General features: G+C 42.7%; 1 protein-coding gene and 1 long non-coding RNA gene across 3 annotated transcripts in view; one reads left to right on the top strand and one right to left on the bottom strand.

Annotated features, from left to right (window-relative positions):
• Nucleotides 1-666: 666 nt before the first annotated feature.
• LOC135525258 (uncharacterized) lies at nucleotides 667-4,993 on the bottom strand. 2 transcript variants are annotated; one of them, XR_010453102.1, is made up of 6 exons: nucleotides 4,908-4,993; nucleotides 4,411-4,508; nucleotides 2,188-2,335; nucleotides 1,565-1,987; nucleotides 1,265-1,339; nucleotides 667-1,062 (listed from the first exon to the last, which is right to left on the bottom strand). It is a non-coding gene; the product is annotated as an uncharacterized LOC135525258 (long non-coding RNA). The 2 variants fall into 2 exon arrangements; XR_010453103.1 differs by lacking the exon at nucleotides 4,411-4,508.
• Nucleotides 4,994-11,160: 6,167 nt separating this feature from the next.
• The window catches only part of eea1 (early endosome antigen 1), a 49,768-nt gene continuing 40,370 nt past the window's right edge, over nucleotides 11,161-20,558 (top strand). The window contains exon 1 of the mRNA XM_064951599.1: nucleotides 11,161-11,305. Within this exon, the coding sequence (XP_064807671.1) occupies nucleotides 11,282-11,305 (24 nt within the window). The 5' untranslated portion in view covers nucleotides 11,161-11,281. The remainder of the gene's footprint in view (nucleotides 11,306-20,558) is intronic.

The raw sequence follows: 20,558 nt of genomic DNA on the forward strand, positions 1-20,558 counted from the left end.
AAGGCAAGGTCAGTATAGGTGCATGAAAGCTGGGACCAAGAGACTGAAAAACTGCTTCTGTCTCAAGGCAATCAGAATGTTAAATAGCTTCCGCCTGGTTACTTAACCCTGCACCTTAGAGGCTGCTGCCCTATGTACATAGACATGGAATCACTGATCACTTTAATAATGGAACACTAGTCACTTTAATAATGTTTACATACCGCTTTACTCATTTCATATGTATATTCTACTGTATTTTAGTCAAAGCCACTCCGACATTGCTCGTTCTAATATTTATAGATTTCTTAATTCCATTATTTTACTTTTAGATGTGTGCGTATTGCTGTAAATTGTTAGATACTACTGCACTGTCGGAGCAAGGAACACAAGCATTTCACTACAACTGAAATAACATCTGCCAAATATGTGTATGTGACCAATAAAATTGTATTTTATTTGATAGACTAGAACACATGATTTAACTAGTTAAATGCTGATTTGTAATTAATATATACAGAACCAGAATTTTTAAAAACAGTACACTACACTTCCTATGCACCATGTAAATTCTCTAAAACAGGTTCATCTCAATATCTAATTAAATTAATCTGCACTGATCTGAAGACACATGATAGGTGTAGTATTTCATCAAATGAGAGACTTGATTTCAACCATTAAAGAATATGAACCAATTCCAGTAGAGAATGTGAAAAGCTTTACTGAAAGAAGTTCATTATCCAAGTGATATAAATACATACATTATGAATACTATAATTGTGATATTATATTATAAAAAGTTCAATCTGTACTTCAATGCAGATCTGGTGTGCATCATAAAAACAGAGGAAGAAAGGGGAGGTGGGGAGAGAGGTATGAGAAATAGTGTAAAAGACAGAAAGGGAAAGAGATAAGAACAGAAGACAGCATAATGATGAATGAAATACAGTGCAATTAAACTCCATAGTCTCTAAGGTCATCACAATTACATAAGTGTCTCTAGCGCTGTCTCCTACCCAAGCCTTGGGCCCCCAGTTGGACCGAGGGTTGGGGGTTGTCATCCTCTCTCACATCAAAAGATACCTGCAGACGAGACAGATGGAGAGAGATAGATTTTTTTGAAATAAAGCTTAATCATGCTAACACTGTCAGTCATCATAATCATCAGGACGTGAAATGCAAAACTGACCTTGGATCATTAACTCTGGGACATCTACATCTCTATCTGTATTTCAATGTAAAGCAACTCCTTACTTCCTGTTGACCCGACCAAGTGACCTCTCACCTCTGATCATGCTGTGCTCTCTATGTGTCAGGCAGTTCAGAAGCGGGAGAGGGTCACAGATACAGCTGATATAACCTAGAGGATTTAGGGAGAAGGGGGAGAGGGATGAAGTGAAGGAGAGAATGTAATTGAGAAAATAAGGTAGTTAAAGAGAGTGTTCAACAGTAATCTGTGTGTGTGACCTCACCTTGTGTCCACACTGAGTGGATGCAGAGTACTTTATATTGAAAAACATGCATAGACACACAAGGACAAACAATAAAGCGTAGTTACATAAATATAAATAATGGAGTGTCTTACCATTCTCAATGGTTGGTCCTCTTGCATATTCTCTGAAAGTAGAATGAGCCACAGTTATACACCTGAGCCTGCTTACTGAACAACACAATATATCATTCAGATTGATACAATGTAGGTGTGGGTTGTAGGGTGTCTAATTGTTCTATATTTTTCCAATATGGGTGACTCTTAAAAGAGCCTGTTTTTGTACAGACATCACCCCTACCTGAACAACACCCTCGCCTGAGAAGTAGAAGTCGAAGGGCAAGAAAATGGGAATTAAATAACTGCAGTTGACATAGCTAAGTAAATGGAAGAATACTCTTATTGCAATGTGAATTCCCCCACGAGGCAGTCTCAGATGGTCCTGGTCACCCAACCGTGCAGTGCCCTACACGGTAACTGTAGGCAATCGTTTTGATGGAATCTCCAGTTGCAAGATATCTGTAGGAATATGGAAGATAATGTAATTATTAGACTTTTACATCACCAGGTTATTGTGGATTACTACACTATAATATATCTTAAAACAAATCATGATAACATTGGATAGATAGATGCATGAGCACACACATGTGCATGTATAGCATGTGACAAATGCAGGATCATTTCAAGGATAGCATCACAAATGAATACATAAATACCACTTGAAGCTTGATGATGAGTTGATCATTTGAATCAGCCATGTAGTGCTATGGCAAAAAACAAAAATGTACACCCCTTTGAGTCCCCAGGACCAGACTGAGAACCACTGCTCTTCATCTGCATACAGGCCGTCACAGCTTTCTGTGTCTGAGGACAAGAAACAGAATTCTGTAACGATCCTCTTCCTGTAAATGACTGGACCAAAGCGCAGCGTGGTACGTGTTCATGATATTTTATCAAATCAGAACACTTGAACAAAAATAACAAAGAGAAAAATGAACAGTTCTGTAAGGAAACTAAACTATACAGAAAACAAATACCCACCACAAAAACCATGTGGGAAAAAGCTACCTAAGTATGGTTCCCAATCAGAGACAACGATAGACAGCTGTCCCTGATTGAGAACCATACCCAGCCAAAACAAAGAAATACAAAAACAGAGAAAAAGGAACATAGAATGCCCACCCAAATCACACCCTGACCAAACCAAAATAGAGACATAAAAAGCTCTAAGGTCAGGGCGTGACAAATTCATTATACTCAAATTAGACATCACTGAATATTATGCTACTATGACCTCTGTCCTCACTTCTTTCTAGGGAGTGGAACTACACAAAAGTACCTGCCCTATCCAGAATAGCCTACTCTCTCTCTTCTTTGACAATTGGAGCTGCTATCCTTTCCATCGCTTCCATGGCTGCTAGCCAGCAAAGCCAGCTGTTAGCCCTTCAAATGCATTTGTAGTTTGTTTTTTACAATGATAAATACATCAAGATAGCCTACTAATATGAAGTTAGGTTGCTGGTGACATTTAATTCACTTAGCTAGCCAGCTATAAAGTTGTCTAGCTAGCTAGCTACGTTAGCAGTTAATTTGAGATAGCCTGTACTGTAGCTAGTTAATAATACAGTCGTGGCCAAAAGTTTTGAGGATGACACAAACATTAATTTTCACAAAGTCTGGTGCCTCAGTTTGTATGATGGCAATTTGCATATACTCCAGAATGTTATGAAGAGTGATCAGATGAATTGAAATTAATTGCAAAGTCTCTCTTTGCCATGCAAATTAACCAAATCCCCAAAAAAGCATTTCCACTGCATTTCAACCCTGCCACAAAAGGACCAGCTGACATCATGTCAGTGATTCTCTCGTTAACACAGGTGTGAGTGTTGACGAGGACAAGGCTGGAGATCACTCTATCATGCTGATTGAGTTCGAATAACAGACTGGAAGCTTCAAAAGGAGGGTGGTGCTTGGAATCATTGCTCTTCCTGCACGCACAGTGAGGCCAAGACTTTTGGAGGATGGCCTGGTGTAAAGAAGGGCAGCAAAGAAGCCACTTCTCTCCAGGAAAAACATCAGGGACAGACCGATATTCTGCAAAAGGTACAGGGATTGGACTGCTGAGGACTGGGGTAAAGTCATTTTCTCTGATGAATCCCCTTTCCGATTGTATGGGGAATCCGGAAAAAAGCTTGTCCGGAGAAGTCAAGGTGAGCGCTACCATCAGGCCTGTGTCATGCCAACAGTAAAGCATCCTGAGACAATTCATGTGTGGGGTTGCTTCTCCCTGCCAAGGGAGTGGGCTCACTCACAATTTTGCTTAAGAACACAGCCATGAATAAAGCATGGTACCAACACATCCTCAGAGAGCAACTTCTCTCAACCATCCATGAACAGTTTGTTGACGAACAATGCCTTTTCCAGCATGATGGAGCACCTTGCCATAAGGCAAAAGTGATAACTAAGTGGCTCGGGGAACAAAACATCGATATTTTGGGTCCATGGCCAGGAAATTCCCCAGACCTTAATCCCATTGAGAATTTGTGGTCAATCCTCAAGAGGTGGGTGGACAAACAAAACCCAGAAATTCTGACAAACTCCAAGCATTGATTATGCAAGAATGGGCTGCCATCAGTCAGGATGTGGCCCAGAAGTAAATTGACAGCATGCCAGGGCGGATTGCAGAGGTCTTGAAAACGAAGGGTCAACACTGCAAATATTGACTCTTTGCATCAACTTCATGTAGTTGTCAATAAAAGCCTTTGACACTTATGAAATGCTTGTAATTATACTTCAGTATTCCATAGTAACATCTGACAAAAATATCTAAAGACATTGGTGCAGCAAACTTTGTGGAAATTAATATTTGTGTCATTCTCAAAACTTTTGGCCACGAATGTACATTGTTTTTTTTACATATTCAAAATATATTTACTTACAGTACTTGAATAGGTTCTCCCAGCTACGTGGATGATTGGAAACAGGGCAGCAAAGTTTGTTTGTCACGAGAGCAGTTTAGAGCATTATGACTATTTACCTGTGAATACATTAATGAAATGGAGAACGGATTAAACTATTAACCCATTTAATAACCAGACCTTATTGATGCACAACAGAACTGCTGTTATATGCTGCCACATGCTGCCAGCAAGCCCACAAGCAAGCCACTCTGGGCGGACTAAGCGGCACGCAGCATTTACCGCATGTAAGTGTACACAGGAATCATGGGGAAAAGTCCACAATGAAACTGATATTAAATATGAAGAATGACACATTCGCATCTTTTGGCCATCAAGTAGCCTATTAATTCTATGTCATTGTAGACTACTGTAGCCTCCTACCATTCGATACAATATGTTGCAATGGCGATAATGTTGCTGCTACCATCTCTTATGACCGAAAAGAGCTTCTGGACATCAGAACTGCGATTGCTCACCTCAAACTGGACAAAGAGTTCTTCTTCTTCTTCAGACAGGAGGGATATACTACAACAAACACCCGACCAGGCCGAGATCCCCGGGATTCGCTGGAGAAGGAAATGGAAATTTAGTGGAAAAAGATCCGGGTGCCTTGTGAGGATCAGGCGACGAGTGGATAATCTGCCCTTACCTTCCATCCTGCTAGCTAATGTTCAATTGCTGGAAAATAAATGGGACGAACTGAAATCACGTATATCCTATCAACAGGACATTAAAAACTGTAAAATCTTATGTTTTACCGAGCCGTGGCTGAACGACAACATTAAGAACATACAGCTGGCAGGTTATTCACTCCATCAGCAGGACAGAACAGCAGCCTCTGGTAAGACACAGGGCAGGGCCTATGCATATATGTGAACAACAGCTGGTGGACAATGTCTAAGGAAGTCTCTAGGTTTTGCCTGAGGTAGAGTATCTCATGACCACACTATCTACCTTGAGAGTTTTCATCTTTATTTGCCATAGCGGTCTACATATCAAAACACAGACCGATGCTGGCACTAAAACCACGCTCAATAAGCAAACACTCATCCAGAAGTGGCACTCCTAGTGGCCAGAGACTTTAATGCAAGGACACTTGAATCAGTTTTACCTCATTTCTATCAGCATGTTAAATGTGCAAACAGAGGGTAAAAAATCTAGACCACCTTTGCTCCACAAACAAAGACGTGTACAACGCTCTCCCTTGCCCTCCATTTGGCAAATCTAATTCTATCCTCCTGATTCCTGCTTACAAGCAAAAATTAAAGCAGGAAGCACCAGTGACTCGGTCTACAAAAAAAGTGGTCAGATGAAGCAGATGCTAAACTACAGGACTGCTTTGCTAGTACAGACTGGATTATGTTCCGGGATTCTTCCGATGGCATTGAGGAGTTCACCACATCAGTCACAGGTTTTATCAATGAGTGCATCAAGGACGTCATCCCCACAGTGACTGTACGTACATTCCCCAACCAGAAGCCATGGATTACAGGCAACATTCGCACTATTCTAAAGGGTAGAGCTGCCCCTTTCAAGGAGCAGGACTCTAACCCAGAAGCTTAGAAGAAATCCAGCTGTGCTCTCCGACTAACCATCAAACAGGCAAAGCATCAATACAGGAGTAAGATCGAATCGTACTACACTGGAGCCGACGCTCGTCAGATGTGGCAGGGCTTGCAAACTTTTACAGACTACAAAGGGAAGCACAGCCGAGAGCTTCCCAGTGACACGAGCCTACCAGTTGAGCTAAATAACTTCTCTGCTCGCTTCAAGGAAATTAATACTGACACATGCATGAGAGCATCAGCTGTTCCGGACGACTGTGTGATCATGCTCTCCGCAGCCGATGTGAGAAAAACTTTCAAACAGGTCAACATTCACAAGGCCACAGTGCCAGACGGATTACCAGGATGTGTACTCCGAGCATGCACTGACCAACTGGCAAGTGTCTTCACTGACATTTTCAACCTCTCCCTGTCTGAGTCTGTAATACCAACATGTTTTAAGCAGACCACCATAATCCCTGTGCCCAAGAACACTAAGGTAACCTGCCTAAATGATTACCGACCCGTAGCACTCACATCTGTAGCCATGAAAGGCTTTGAAAGGCTGGTCATGGCTCACATCCACACCATTATCCCAGAAACCCAAGACCCACTCCAATTTGCAGAGACCTGGCCGTGTGGTGCAAGGACAACAACCTCTCCCTCAACATGATCAAGACAAAGGAGATGAATGTGGACTACAGGAAAAGAAGGACCGAGCAAGCCTCCATTCTCATTGAGGGGGGTGTAGTGTAGCAGGTTGTGAGATTCAAGGTCCTTGGTGTTCACATCACCAACAAACTAACATGGTGCAAGCACACCAAGACAGTTGTGAAGAGGGCACGACAAAACCTATTCCACCTCAGGAGACTGAAAATATTTGGCATGGGTTCGCAGAACGGTTTTACAGCTGCACCATCGAGACCATTCTGATGGGTTGCGTCACTGCCTGGTAGGGCAACTGCTCGGCCTCTGACCGCAAGACACTACAGGGTAGTGTAGTGTGTACGGTCCAGTACATTGCTGGGGTCAAGCTTCCTGCCATCCAGGAACTCTACACCAGGCGGTGTCAGAGGAAGGCCCTAAAAATTGTCAAAGACTCCAGCCACCCTACTCATAGACTGTTCTCTCTGCTACCGCACGGCAAGCGGTACCGGAGCGTCACGTCTAGGTCCAAGAGGCTCCTAAATAGCTTCTACCTCCAAGCCAAACTCCTGAATAGCTAATCAAATGGCTACCCAGACAATTTGCATTCCCCCCCAGAACGCTGCTGCTATCTCTGTTATTATCTATGCATAGTTACTTAAATAACTCTACCTACATGTACATTTACCTCAATTACCTTGACACCGGTGCCCCCCGCACACCGACTCTGTATTGGTACCCCTGTATATAACCACGCTATTGTTATTTACTGCTGCTCTTTAATTATTTGTTATTCTTATCTCTTATCTCAAACCCAAATCTGTAAACATGGGCACCCTCATAGATATCATCCTGACCAACCTGCCCTCTATACACCTCTGCTGTCTTCAAACAGGATCTCAGCGATCACTGCTTCATTGCCTGCGTCCGTAATGGGTCCGTGGTCAAACAACCCTCCCTCATCACTGTCAAATGCTGCCCAAAACACTTCAGCGATCAGGCCTTTCTAATAGAGTATCCTGGAAGGATATTGACCTCATTCCGTCAGTAGAGGATGCCTGGTCGTTCTTTAAAAGTAATTTCCTCACCATCGTAAATAAGCATGCCCCATTCAAGAAATTTGGAACCAGGAACAGATACAGCCCTTGGTTCACTCCAGACCTGACTGCCCTTGATCAGCACAAAAACATCCTGTGGTTTTCTGCATTAGCATCGAATAACCCCCGCGATATGCAACTTTTCAGGGAAATTCGGAACTAATATACACAGGCAGTTAGGAAAGCAAAGGCAAGCTTTTTCAAAGAGAAATTTGCATCCTGTAGCACAAACCCCAAAAAGTTCTGGGACACTGTAAAGTCCATGGAGAATGATAGCACCTCCTCCCAGCTGCCCACTGCACTGAGGCTAAGAAACACTGTCACCACCAATAAATCCACAATAATTGAGAATTTCAATAAGCATTTTTCTACGCCTGGCCATGCTTTCCACCTGGCTACCCCTACCCCGGTCATAAGCTCTTCATCCCCTACAGCAACTTGCCCAAGCCTCCCCATATCCCCTTCACCCAAATCCAGATAGCTGATGTTCTGAAAGAGCTGCAAAATCTAGACCCCAACAAATCAGCTGGACTAGACAATCTGGACCCTCTCTTTCTAAAATGATCCACCGCAATTGTTGCAACCCCTATTACTAGCCTGCTCAACCTGTCTTTCGTATTGTCTGAGATCCCCAAAGATTGGAAAGCTGCCTCGGTCATCCCCCTCTTCAAAGGGGAGACACCCTAGACCCAAACTGTTACAGACCTAAGGCCAACCTGCCCTGCCTTTTTAAAGTATTCGAAAGCCAAGTTAACAAACAGATCACCGACCATTTCAAATCCCACCGCACCTTCTCCACTATGCAATCTGGTTTCAGAGCTGGTCATGGGTGCACCTCAGCCACGCTCAAGGTCCTAAACGACATCATAACTGCCATCGATAAAAGACAATACTGTACAGCCGTATTCATCGACCTGACCAAGGCTTTCGACTCTGTCAATCACCGCATTCTTATAGACAGACTCAACAGCCTCGGTTTCTCAAATGATTGCCTTGCCTGGTTCACCAACTACTTCTCAGACAGAGTTCCGTGTGTCAAATCGGAGGGACTGTTTCCGGATATCTGGCAGTCTCTATGGGGGTGCCACAGGGTACAATTCTTGGGCCGACTCTTTTTTCTGTATACATCTATGATGTCGCTCTTGCTGCTGGTGATTCTCTGATCCACCTCTACGCAGATGACACCATTCTGTATACTTCTGGCCCTTCTTTGGACACTGTGTTAACTAAACTCCAGACGAGCTTCAATGCCATACAACACTCCTTCCATGGCCTCCAACTGCTCTTAAATGCAAATAAAACTAAATGCATGCTCTTCAACCGATCGCTGCCTGCACCTGCCCGCCCGTCTAGCATCACTACTCTGGAAGATTCTGACTTAGAATATGTGGACAACTACAAATACCTAGGTGTCTGGTTCTAGACTCACATTTAGCATCCCCAATCCAAAATTAAATCTAGAATTGGCTTCCTATTTCGCAAAACAAAGCATCATTCACTCATTCTGCCAAACATACCCTAATAAAACTGACTATCCTGCTGATCCTTGACTTCGGCGATGTAATTTACAAAATAGCCTCCAACACTCTACTCAGCAAATTGGATGCAGTTTATCACAGTGCCATCCCTTCTGTCACCAAAACCCCATATACTACCCACCACTGCAACCTGTATGCTCTCGTTGGCTGGTCCTCACTTCATATTCGTCGCCATACCCACTGGCTCCATGTCATCTATAAGTCTTTGCTAGGTAAAGCCCTGCCTTATCTCAGCTCAATGGTCATCATAGCAGCATCCACCCATAGCATGTGATCCAGCAGGTATATTTCACTGGTCACCCCAGTGCTTCCCTTATCTTACCTACATGGTCTCTCCTATCATTGCTATGCAGACGACACACAATTAATCTTCTCCTTTCCCCCTTCTGATGACCAGGTGGCGAATCGCATCTCTGCATGTCTGGCAGACATATCAGTGTGGATGACGGATCACCACCTCAAGCTGAACCTCGGCAAGACGGAGCTGCTCTTCCTCCCGGGGAAGGACTGCCCGTTCCATGATCTCGCCATCACGGTTGACAACTCCATTGTGTCCTCCTCCCAGAGCGCTAAGAACCTTGGCGTGATCCTGGACAACACCCTGTCGTTCTCAACTAACATCAAGGCGGTGGCCCGTTCCTGTAGGTTCATGCTCTACAACATCCGCAGAGTACGACCCTGCCTCACACAGGAAGCGGCACAGGTCCTAATCCAGGCACTTGTCATCTCCCGTCTGGATTACTGCAACTCGCTGTTGGCTGGGCTCCCTGCCTGCGCCATTAAACCCCTACAACTCATCCAGAATGCCGCAGCCCGTCTGGTGTTCAACCTTCCCAAGTTCTCTCACGTCACCCCGCTCCTCCGCTCTCTCCACTGGCTTCCAGTTGAAGCTCGCATCCGCTACAAGACCATGGTGCTTGCCTACGGAGCTGTGAGGGGAACGGCACCGCAGTACCTCCAGGCTCTGATCAGGCCCTACACCCAAACAAGGGCACTGCGTTCATCCACCTCTGGCCTGCTCGCCTCCCTACCACTGAGGAAGTACAGTTCCCGCTCAGCCCAGTCAAAACTGTTCGCTGCTCTGGCCCCCCAATGGTGGAACAAACTCCCTCACGACGCCAGGACAGCGGAGTCAATCACCACCTTCCGGAGACACCTGAAACCCCACCTCTTCAAGGAATACCTAGGATAGGATAAAGTAATCCTTCTCACCCCCCCTTAAATGATTTAGATGCACTATTGTAAAGTGGCTGTTCCACTGATGTCAGAAGGTGAATTCACCAATTTGTAAGTCGCTCTGGATAAGAGCGTCTGCTAAATGACTTAAATGTAAATGTACCTCATTTGCACACACCGTATATATATACCTTTTTTCCCCCTCTATTGTGTTATTGACTGTATGTTTGCTTATTCCATGTGTAACTCTGTGTTGTTGTTTGTGTCGCACAGCTTTGCTTTATCTTGGCCAGGTCGCAGTTGTAAATGAGAACTTGTTTTCAACTAGCCAACCTGGTTAAATAAAGGTTAAATAAAATAATAATAATAACCAAATTGTTTCCTTTTATACTCAGCTGTGCCTTGCAAGTGCTACAACCAACTGATTCCGGTATCAAACCTTGAGTTTTGAAACAGCCTATAATAGGGTCTGAGAAGAACAATATTGCCTGCCAATATTGGAATTACATTTGTAATTCATACAGAACTATTTTTATTCGGTTCAAGTTAGGCCTACATTTTTAAAGACGTTTTTTTTTATTGATTTTTTATCTGAGCGCTAGATCTCGGCTTGCTTTTTGACTGCGAATGTGATCTTTACTCAGAAAGGGTTGGTGACTATTGTTTTTAAACAATTAAACAATTAAAGGTCTTGAACATACTTCGTACTTCAAGACAGAGCCCATCCCACTCACAGCTGCTGTACCAAGAAGTGGGCTTGTCATGTGTACCGAGTAACCAACAACGGCGTAAACTTTAGATTTGGAAGATCGATCGCATTTCATTTGACAGCCAAACACAAATCGATACCATGCTTAGACGGATACTTCAAATGGTAAGATTCCAGAATCAAATCGGCAGGCGTGTAGTTTGTATGAAACCAAGTCCGTTTTATTGTGTTGCACAGGCCTTCCCTTCTGTGTCTCTGTTGTCAGCCAGCCAGCCAGGCCGACACAAAACCAGCCGAGATTGATACATGGCTCTGATGCGAACTCGTTATTTAACGTTTAGCTAGCTGACTCAAATGTCCACGTATAAAAACAGTCAGTAGATAGTTAACTTAGGGTGTTGTTACAATTCGCTTACTACTAACTTAGCTAGTAAAATATGTTTGGCTCTTGCCATGGCTGATGGTTAAAATGTAGTTAGTTAGCGTCGCTAGCTAACGTTACGCAACATGCCCAGCCAGCTAGCTACCGCTACAGGTTAGCCGTTACAATTGTTACTACTGTTAGATAGCCAGCTCACCTCGTTCTCTAGAGGATGCTAAGTTAACCGCTACCTAGATAGCGAACGTTAGCCTTCTCGTTTAGCTATGTAGGTCGATAGTTAGCTTTGTTGCTGTAATGTCAAGCAATTAATGTCAATATTAGACATTACCTCCAGAGATTTTTATAACTAACCCAAGATAGACCACAGCTTGTCGTTGTCTAATGTAACGGGCAAGGAGGGAACGCCTACACTGTGAAGTGCACGTGTGTAATAACTATTTGCCCATGCACTCCTCCTAAACAGCACCAGTTTTTAAAACTTTAGCAAATGGTAAAGTCTACAACACTTTGTCCACTCTGTTCGTAACCCATTCTATTTTTGGAAACAGAACTGTATTGAGATCAAATGTTTAATCGATGATAAAATTAGCGTAATGACGACATTCATCTCGCTCCATCTTTCTCCCACTGCCCAGCATATTTGGTTGAATGGAAACGCCCACTGGATGCTTCACATTTATACATCCGGTGAAATATCTGTCTTATTGTTCTATCTGTGCGCCTACTAGCCAGCTCGCTATCATTATCATGTGTTATTGTGTATCGCGGATTCGGGTCGAGGTGTCATTAGTCCTTGACAGTTTGCATGTTCCAGTCTTTCTTTGACCAATCTGTGATGACCAATCCAACATGTTCAAAACAAAACGTAGTTGGAGACAAAGCTGCTGAATGTTGTAAAAGTTCCAACACATTCCAACACTTCATGTCGCATGACCTCTGTTGTAGTGGTCAGACAGCAGAACAGTCAGTTCATGCTTAACCACAGATGGACATTAATTTCAGTAATATAATAGAGGATCTTTGATGATATTTATCTCTAGCCTACTTGATAATCACAGCAAAAGTTTTGGTCATTTACACTAATTTTGTCACATACTGCATTTCAATTTTATTTCACATTACGTACATTTTTCCCCCCTTTCCTCTATGTTATTTGGAATTGTCAAGGAAAGATACATACTCAGTAAAGTTGGACGCTGGCTAGGAAACCAAGAGGTTATGGGTTAAAAACTATTGGGTAAAGATAAAGACATCAGTTCTAGGAGATGTGATTCACATTGTCGATGAGTCCCATCCAAAACAGTTCTGAACAGTTTGTGCGTATATTATGTCAACATTTGTGCTGTTGTTAATTTGTCTTTGGCAAAAGCATTGGAAAGCACAGGGATGGGATCATCATTTTTGTCTATTATGGAGCCAAATGTACATTCCACGACCCCTAATGTATTCAATACATTAAGATGCATGTGTACTACAAATACAATGGGAGAAACGCAGCAGCACATTATAACTATTCAATCAGACCAAAAAGAGAAGAGAACATTTACAAACAATAGAACAAATATTAGTGGAACATCACACTGATTTTGATAAATGATTTGTTGTCACAGACGGCCAATAAATTGGTGCTATATTGTATAGTTTTGACTTTCTCAATATTATTTTTTCCCTGAACGTAACACTATCGTGTTTGCCTGTTGGCTGTGAAAATGTTTAATCAATAATGAAAATGTTTGTTAAACTAACTTCTGATCATTGATTATCTTCACCATATGCATTTCATTGTTATTTTGTTTAACTGCACCCCTCACAGTCAGCATTGCTGTCATTTGTGAGCAGGTCCTTCTGCATATACCACTACACACAAACATATTACATTTTGTAATATCTGCCCACTTGGGCAAGAATTGGATGCACCCAATCTTTTCCCCCTAGACAAGTGCAGGACATCACCTGTACAGATTGGAATCTATATGGTGGAAGAATAGCACAGTCTATAAGTGTACTACTGTCTTCGAGGACCAAGATTTGGATGGAGAAGAGTATATATGCCTCTGCATCTTAGGATCAAGCCTCCCTTCAGCTGATCCCACTCTCTCAATACATTGGCTGGAGCAATGCGAGGCTTATGGTAAAAGGCTGTATTAAGACTCATACGCCGCGCTACAGTATTCCACCTCTATAAAAGTGTTGTCATGCACAGGCCCCACATGTGAACATCAGAACAGGGGTCTGCAGCGTAGAGGCAACCAGAAAAGCCCGGTCCTCTGAGGCAGTAGTACTCTCACATGCACTGTGCTACAGTAGCTCCATCTTGTCCATCATCTATCCAACACTCTCAGGTCTAACAAGTGTTTAGGGGCTAGGGTTTGATTGGGATTCAGAAGTGTCAATTTGTCTTACCTAGATTCCTCACATTCTCTTCCCTCACCCCCTTTTCAAAATGGATTAGAGGGTTAGATTGGAGGTTTCTCCCTTCAACCTTTCTCCTCCAATGCATTTGAAGAGTTGAGGAGAGAGGATGCGAGAAATTAATGAAGGGCCACACAGTGGTAGCATTCCTGTCTGACTACATTGAAGATGCATGCCAGATTTCACGCCTGGTTAGGTGTTAAACATATAAACACATCATATGATATAGCAATCTGATGCCCGACTGTGCAGTTAATGATGTGGCGCCCAATCATAGGTTGATGTAATGCAACATCAGCAATGTAGTCAGGCAGAAACACCATCACATAATTACTCCCTCCTCCCATTCACACCAATATACTTCGGTAATAGACATGACTGGGTGACATAAATGTAAGCAACTGAATACAATGGAAATAAATGATAATAGTACACAATGGTCATCACAAGTTAAAGGTAGATTCACAATGTGACGTCACAATGAGCAGTGGGGCGACTTCTGCGACAAACAAAGAGTGAAGTGACGAAGCTTAAGCTCATCAGCATTTTTCAGACAACTATCATGCTACGAGAGTGAAGCAAACTCTTGTGCACAAGAGCAGATGCTTGCCAGTATCTGTGTGATTGCTGATGACTTCAGCAACTTGCTCTCACTGCAATATATTTGGTTCACACTGCTTGTTGTGTCGTGCCATATTGCTAAGTCTCAGTTATGTATCAATACATAATCACATGCATCCACTTACTCAGTTATTACTCTGGATAGTGCATTCACAATATGTGACCTTGGACTTCATTTGAATCAACATAAAATCAGCATAAGTAAATCGTGTGAGTTTGAAGTGGTTATTCACTCACTGTTTTTTTGCTGACTTTTCTCCTGCTGGTCGTCACAGCCTCATCTGTACTTACCGTTTCATCTTGGTGTATGCCAATTGTCAAATCTGACAAGTAGGCCTAAACAAAGTAATATTCAAAATATTGTCAGCATAAATAAGTACAGTATAACAGCGCCATCTACACTGAATGGTTCTTTTAGAATACATGTACATATTTAGCACTTCACATTTAGCAGTCTACGGTCTATCCTGATTGAGAAGGACAAGGAGGCGTAGCCACTTAGACTATTAGGATGTTACCCTTATTTGTTTGTCATTTACTGTTTACTGACTGACTGGAGTTGCACTTACTGCAGTGATTTTAGGAATTCCAGTGGAATGGATCTTTAGTGTTATGATTGAGACATCTGCTAATCAAAAATAAGAATAAATGGCACAATGTTAACATGAAACTGTCTGTCTTACCTCTTAATGTTAATTTTACAAGCTTGACTCCCATTTCCGGTGTTGCTGGAAGTTGATAGACACCCATAGGCCCACACCACAGCAGTCTGGTATTCACATGGAAGAAAAACAGAGAATAAACAACATATCATGTTATAAAGTAATTTCCCTTTAAAATATACATGATTTGTTCCACAATCTCCACTCATCTTCGAGTAGGCATAACACACAAAGCAATCTTGGCCCTTCTTACTCTGGTCTGTGCTTACCAGAATAATGTTTGTACTTTATCCAACAATAATATGCCAAATTTAAAGCTAAAACATCTTGTAAATAACTTGGGAATTCTATGGCATTTCACTTGTCTTTAGACAGCACTCGCCTGGATGAGGCTTATCCTCATCCAGGAAGCACCCGCGCTCAGGTCTGTTCAAAGCTGGTCCGACCAATCGGATTCCATGCTTCAAGATTGCTTCGATCACGTGGACTGGGATATGTTTCGCATAACGTCGAACAACAACATTGATGAATACGCTGATTGAGCAAGTTTATTAGCAAGTGCATCTGTGATGTTGTACCCACAGCGTCTATTAATAACCTCTCTAGGGTACGTGGGTAGTGTCCCACCTCGTCAACAGCAGGGCGCCAAATTCAAAACAACAGAAATCCCATAATTAAAATTCCTCAAACATGCATGTATTTTACACCATTTTAAAGATACACTTGTTGTAAATTCAGCCACAGTGTCCGATTTCAAAAAGGCTTTACGACAAAAGCAAACCAAACGATTATGTTAGGTCAGAGCCAAGTCACAGAAAAACACAGCCATTTTTCCAGCCAAAGAGAGGAGTCACAAAAAGCAGAAATATAGATAAAATTAATCACTAACCTTTGATGATCTTCATCAGATGACACTCATAGGACTTCATGTTACACAGTAAGTTCATATTTGTATCCAAAAATCCGAGTTTACATTGGCGCGTTATGTTCAGTAGTTCCAAAACATTCGCTGATTTTGCAGAGAGCCACATCAATTTACAGAAATACTCATAATAAACATTGCTAAAAGATACAACTGTTATGCATGGAATTTTAGGTGCACTTCTCCTTAATGCAACTGCTGTGCCAGATTTAATTTTTTTTTTACTAAAAAAGCACACCATGCAATAATCTGAGTATGGTGCTCAGAGACCAAAACAACCCAAACAGATATCCGCCATGTTGTGTAGTCAACAGAAGTCAGAAATAGCATTATAAATATTCACTTACCTTTGATCTTCATCAGTATACACTCCCAGGAATCCCAGTTCCACAATAAATGTTGGTTTTGTTCAATAATGTCCATCATTTATGTCCAAATACCTCTTTTTGTTAGCGTGTTCAGTACACAATCCAAATTCACGACGTCTAAAGACGGTTGACATCTAGTTGAAGCCGTAGGAAGTGCAATATGACCCCATAGACACTGTGTATTCGATAGGCCAAGAGTTAAAAACTACAAACCTCATATTTCCCACTTCCTGGTTGGATTTTTTTCTCAGGTTTTTGCCTGCCATATGAGTTCTGTTATACTCACAGACACAATTCAAACAGTTTTAGAAACATCAGTGTTTTCTATCCAAATCTACTAATTATATGCATATTCTAGCTTTTATGTCTGAGTAGCAAGCAGTTTAATTTGGGCACGCTTTTCATCCACAATTCCCAATGCTGCCCCCTACCCTAGAGAAATTAAAACATTCCCCAACCAGAAACCGTGGATTGATGGCAGCATTCACGCAAAACTGAACGTGCTAACCACTGCTTTTAATCAGGGCAAGGTGACCAGAAACATAACCGAATACAAACCGTGTAGCTATTCCCTCCGCAAGGCAATCAAACAAGCTTAGCGTCAGTATAGAGACAAAGTGGAGTCGCAAGTCAACGGCTCAGACACGAGAGGTATGTGGCAGGGTCTACAGTCAATCACGGACAAAAGGAAAACCGTCCCCGTTGCGGACCACGATGTCTTGCTCCCAGACAGACTAAACTTCTTTGCTCGCTTTGAGGACAAAACAGTGCCACTGACACGGCCCGCTACCAAAACCAGCGGGCTCTCCTTCACTGCAGCAAACGTAAAACCTTTAAATGTGTTAACCCTCGCAAGGCTGCAGGCCCAGACGGTATCCCCGGCCGTGTCCTCAGAGCATGTGCAGACCAGCTGGCTGGTGTGTTTACGGACATATTCAATCAATCCTTATCCCAGTCTGTTGTTCCCACATGCTTCAAGAGGACCACAGTTGTTCCTGTTCCCAAGAAAGCTAAGGTAACTGAGCTAAATGACTACCGCCCCGTAGCACTCACTTCCGCCATCATTAAGTGCTTTCACAGACTAGTCAAGGACCATATCACCTCCACCCTACCTGACACCCTAGACCCACTCCAATTTGCTTACTGCCCCAATAGGTCCACAGACGACGCAATTACACTGCACACTGCCCTAACCCATCTGGACAAGAGGAATACCTATGTAAGAATGCTGTTCATCGATTACAGCTCGGCATTTAACTCCATAGTACCCTTCAAACTCATCATTATGCTCGAGACCCTGGGTCTCAACCCCGCCCTGTGCAACTTGGTCCTGAACTTCCTGACGGGCCGCCCCCAGGTGGTGAGGGTAGGTAACAACATCTCCACCCCGCTGATCCTCAACACTGGGGCCCCTCAAGGGTGCGTTCTCAGCCCTCTCCTGTACTCCCTGTTCACCTATGACTGCGTGGCCATGCACGCCTCAAACTCAATCATCAGGTTTGCCGACGACACTACAGTGGTAGGCTTGATTACCAACAACGACGAGATGGCCTACAGGGAGGAGGTGAGGGCCCTCAGAGGGTGGTGTCAGGAAAATAACCTCACACTCAATGTCAACAAAACAAAGGAGATCATCGTGGACTTCAGGAAACAGCAGAGGGAGCAGCCCCCCTATCCACATTGACGAGACAGTAGTGGAGAGGGTAGAAAGTTAAGTTCCTCGGCGTACACATCACGGACAAACTGAAATGGTCCACCCACACAGACAGCGTGGTGAAGAAGGCGCAGCAGCGCCTCTTCAACCTCAGGAGGCTGAAGAAATTTAGCTTGTCACCAAAAGCACTCGCAAACTTTTACAGATGCACAATCGAGAGCATCCTGTCTTATTTCTCTAATTTTGTGCACAAATGTGTTTACATCCCTGTTGGTGAGCATTTCTTCTTTGCCAATATAATCCTGACAAATGTGGCATATCAATAAGATGATTAAACAGCATAATCATTACATAGGTGTATGTTATGGTGGGGACAATAACATGTGCAGTTTTGTCACACAACACATTACCACAGATGTCTCATGTTTTGCTGGGAATATGCAATTGGCATGCTGCCTGCAGGAATGTCCACCAGAGCTGTTGACGGAGAATATAATACGAATTTCGCTACCATAAGATGCCTCCAACGCCGGTTTAGAGAATTAAGCAGTACGTCCAACCGGCTTCATAACCGCAGACCATGTGTAACCACACCAGCCCAGGACCTCCACACCCGGCTGAAGAAACTGAAGGGTATTTCTGTCTAATTAAAGTCCTTTTCTGGGCTGCGTCATGGGTGGGACCGATTTCCTTATATGAACTTAGTACAATCGTTGAATATATATTTTTGTTCAGTATAGTTTGACAGATTGTTGATGGCACCAAAGTTATGGGACTGTTCTCATAAATCAGCATGTATCTGTCTACTTTGTAACATTTAAGTTGGCTTTGTTGTAGAACTCTGTGCGCTAATCACGGCAGAACAGATATAACTAATTTGTGCGTTAGCTAGAACTTCACTATGCTAGCTAGAGGAAGGGAGTATTCAGTATTGTGTGTGTTTAACTGGCGTTGTTAGCATCCCTGTCTTTTGTTTCATGTGGCTTGATTTGAGACTAGTTCAGCCAGCAAGCACACACTAGCTAGCACGTATTCATGCACTTTTAAAATTGTATACATGTGGATATTTACCACAACAAAGCACCTTAGCTTGATGTAGAATTAGGTAGTGAAGACATGCAAAACAATAAAAAAAATCTATATTAGCTACACGTTTATAGATTTTGGTAAGATTAATTCTGACTCTTGAGGATGAAAGGTTGTTCAGTGGACAATGTCACTTTTGTAACATTTTCCAATGTTAGGACAGCATATTTAAGAAACGTATTTTTAGCTAAAAATATGTGCTGTGATTTATTGATTAAACTCAACTGACGTTACAAAAATACATTCCATTGAATGAGCTACATTGGGGATATAACAAATAAAAAAAAATTCTCAGCCTTTAAACTACCGTTCTTTTAATCGATTTTTTGTTAGAAAAAAATCTATAAATTCCAGGTTTTTTCACAATGCATCTCGGCTGCTGCCAGCTATAGTTTGTGTCTCACGGTGCCTCCCTTTGATGGTTAAGCATTGCACCTTTACTACCATTACTGTCCCTCAATTCCACATTGCAAAGTTTGCATTTCACCATATCGCCTATCGGCAATCAATAGCTGTATCTCGCTATTTCTTGACGTGCAATGTCTCAACTTCATTAAAGCAGGGCCTATCCTCAATGAATAGACTAGGGTATTCTAAACGCAACAGTCCGAAGACTGAGCACACACTCACAACATTAGCAAAGAGAAAGAGCCAGCGTGAGGGAAAGCGAGGAGGGGACAGGCAGAAAGAACTGTACATGCGCATATGTTTTGGTAATCTGTATCTCGCAACGTCTTGTCTTGCATGCCTCGCAAATTCACAGAAGTAGCCGAAAGGTCACTTCTTCCTCTCTGGTTTTATTGAAATTCCACAACTTTCTCCAGGCCTTTATAGCCTACTGCTAGTTAGTATAGTATTGTAACTCTGCCGTTCGAGCATGCTTTTGTGGCACAGTCGATAGCGCGCCGGACCTCGGGCTGGAAGGTTGAGGGTTCGAGACCTGCTTCCTGCTGTTTCATTACATTGGTGTTAGAAGTGGGATCGGACCTTGCATCCACGACAGTGTGTGTGCTTGGCCGGTGAGCGCTCTTTGAAAGGAAGGAGTAGTGTCCGAACAGTTTGGCCTAAAACTATTATGAGTCTCTCACGAACACGTACATGTCAGTTGTTTTGCTCTTGGACGCCCACAAGCCTTTTCTGAATTTCCCCGGTAACAGTTTTAAAACAGGAATGAAAGTTTAGTGCCTCAAATAAGGGGTTAAATGCATGTTAAAAGTAAATAAGAAAGATCAGGGAACATTATTTATCTCTTAAATATTGAACAATCTAAACTTTTAGATTTTTTTGGGGGTGTCGTGACGCTGGCCTGGG

This window comes from Oncorhynchus masou, chromosome 31 (assembly GCF_036934945.1).
Source record: "Oncorhynchus masou masou isolate Uvic2021 chromosome 31, UVic_Omas_1.1, whole genome shotgun sequence".
NCBI lineage: Eukaryota > Metazoa > Chordata > Actinopteri > Salmoniformes > Salmonidae > Oncorhynchus > Oncorhynchus masou.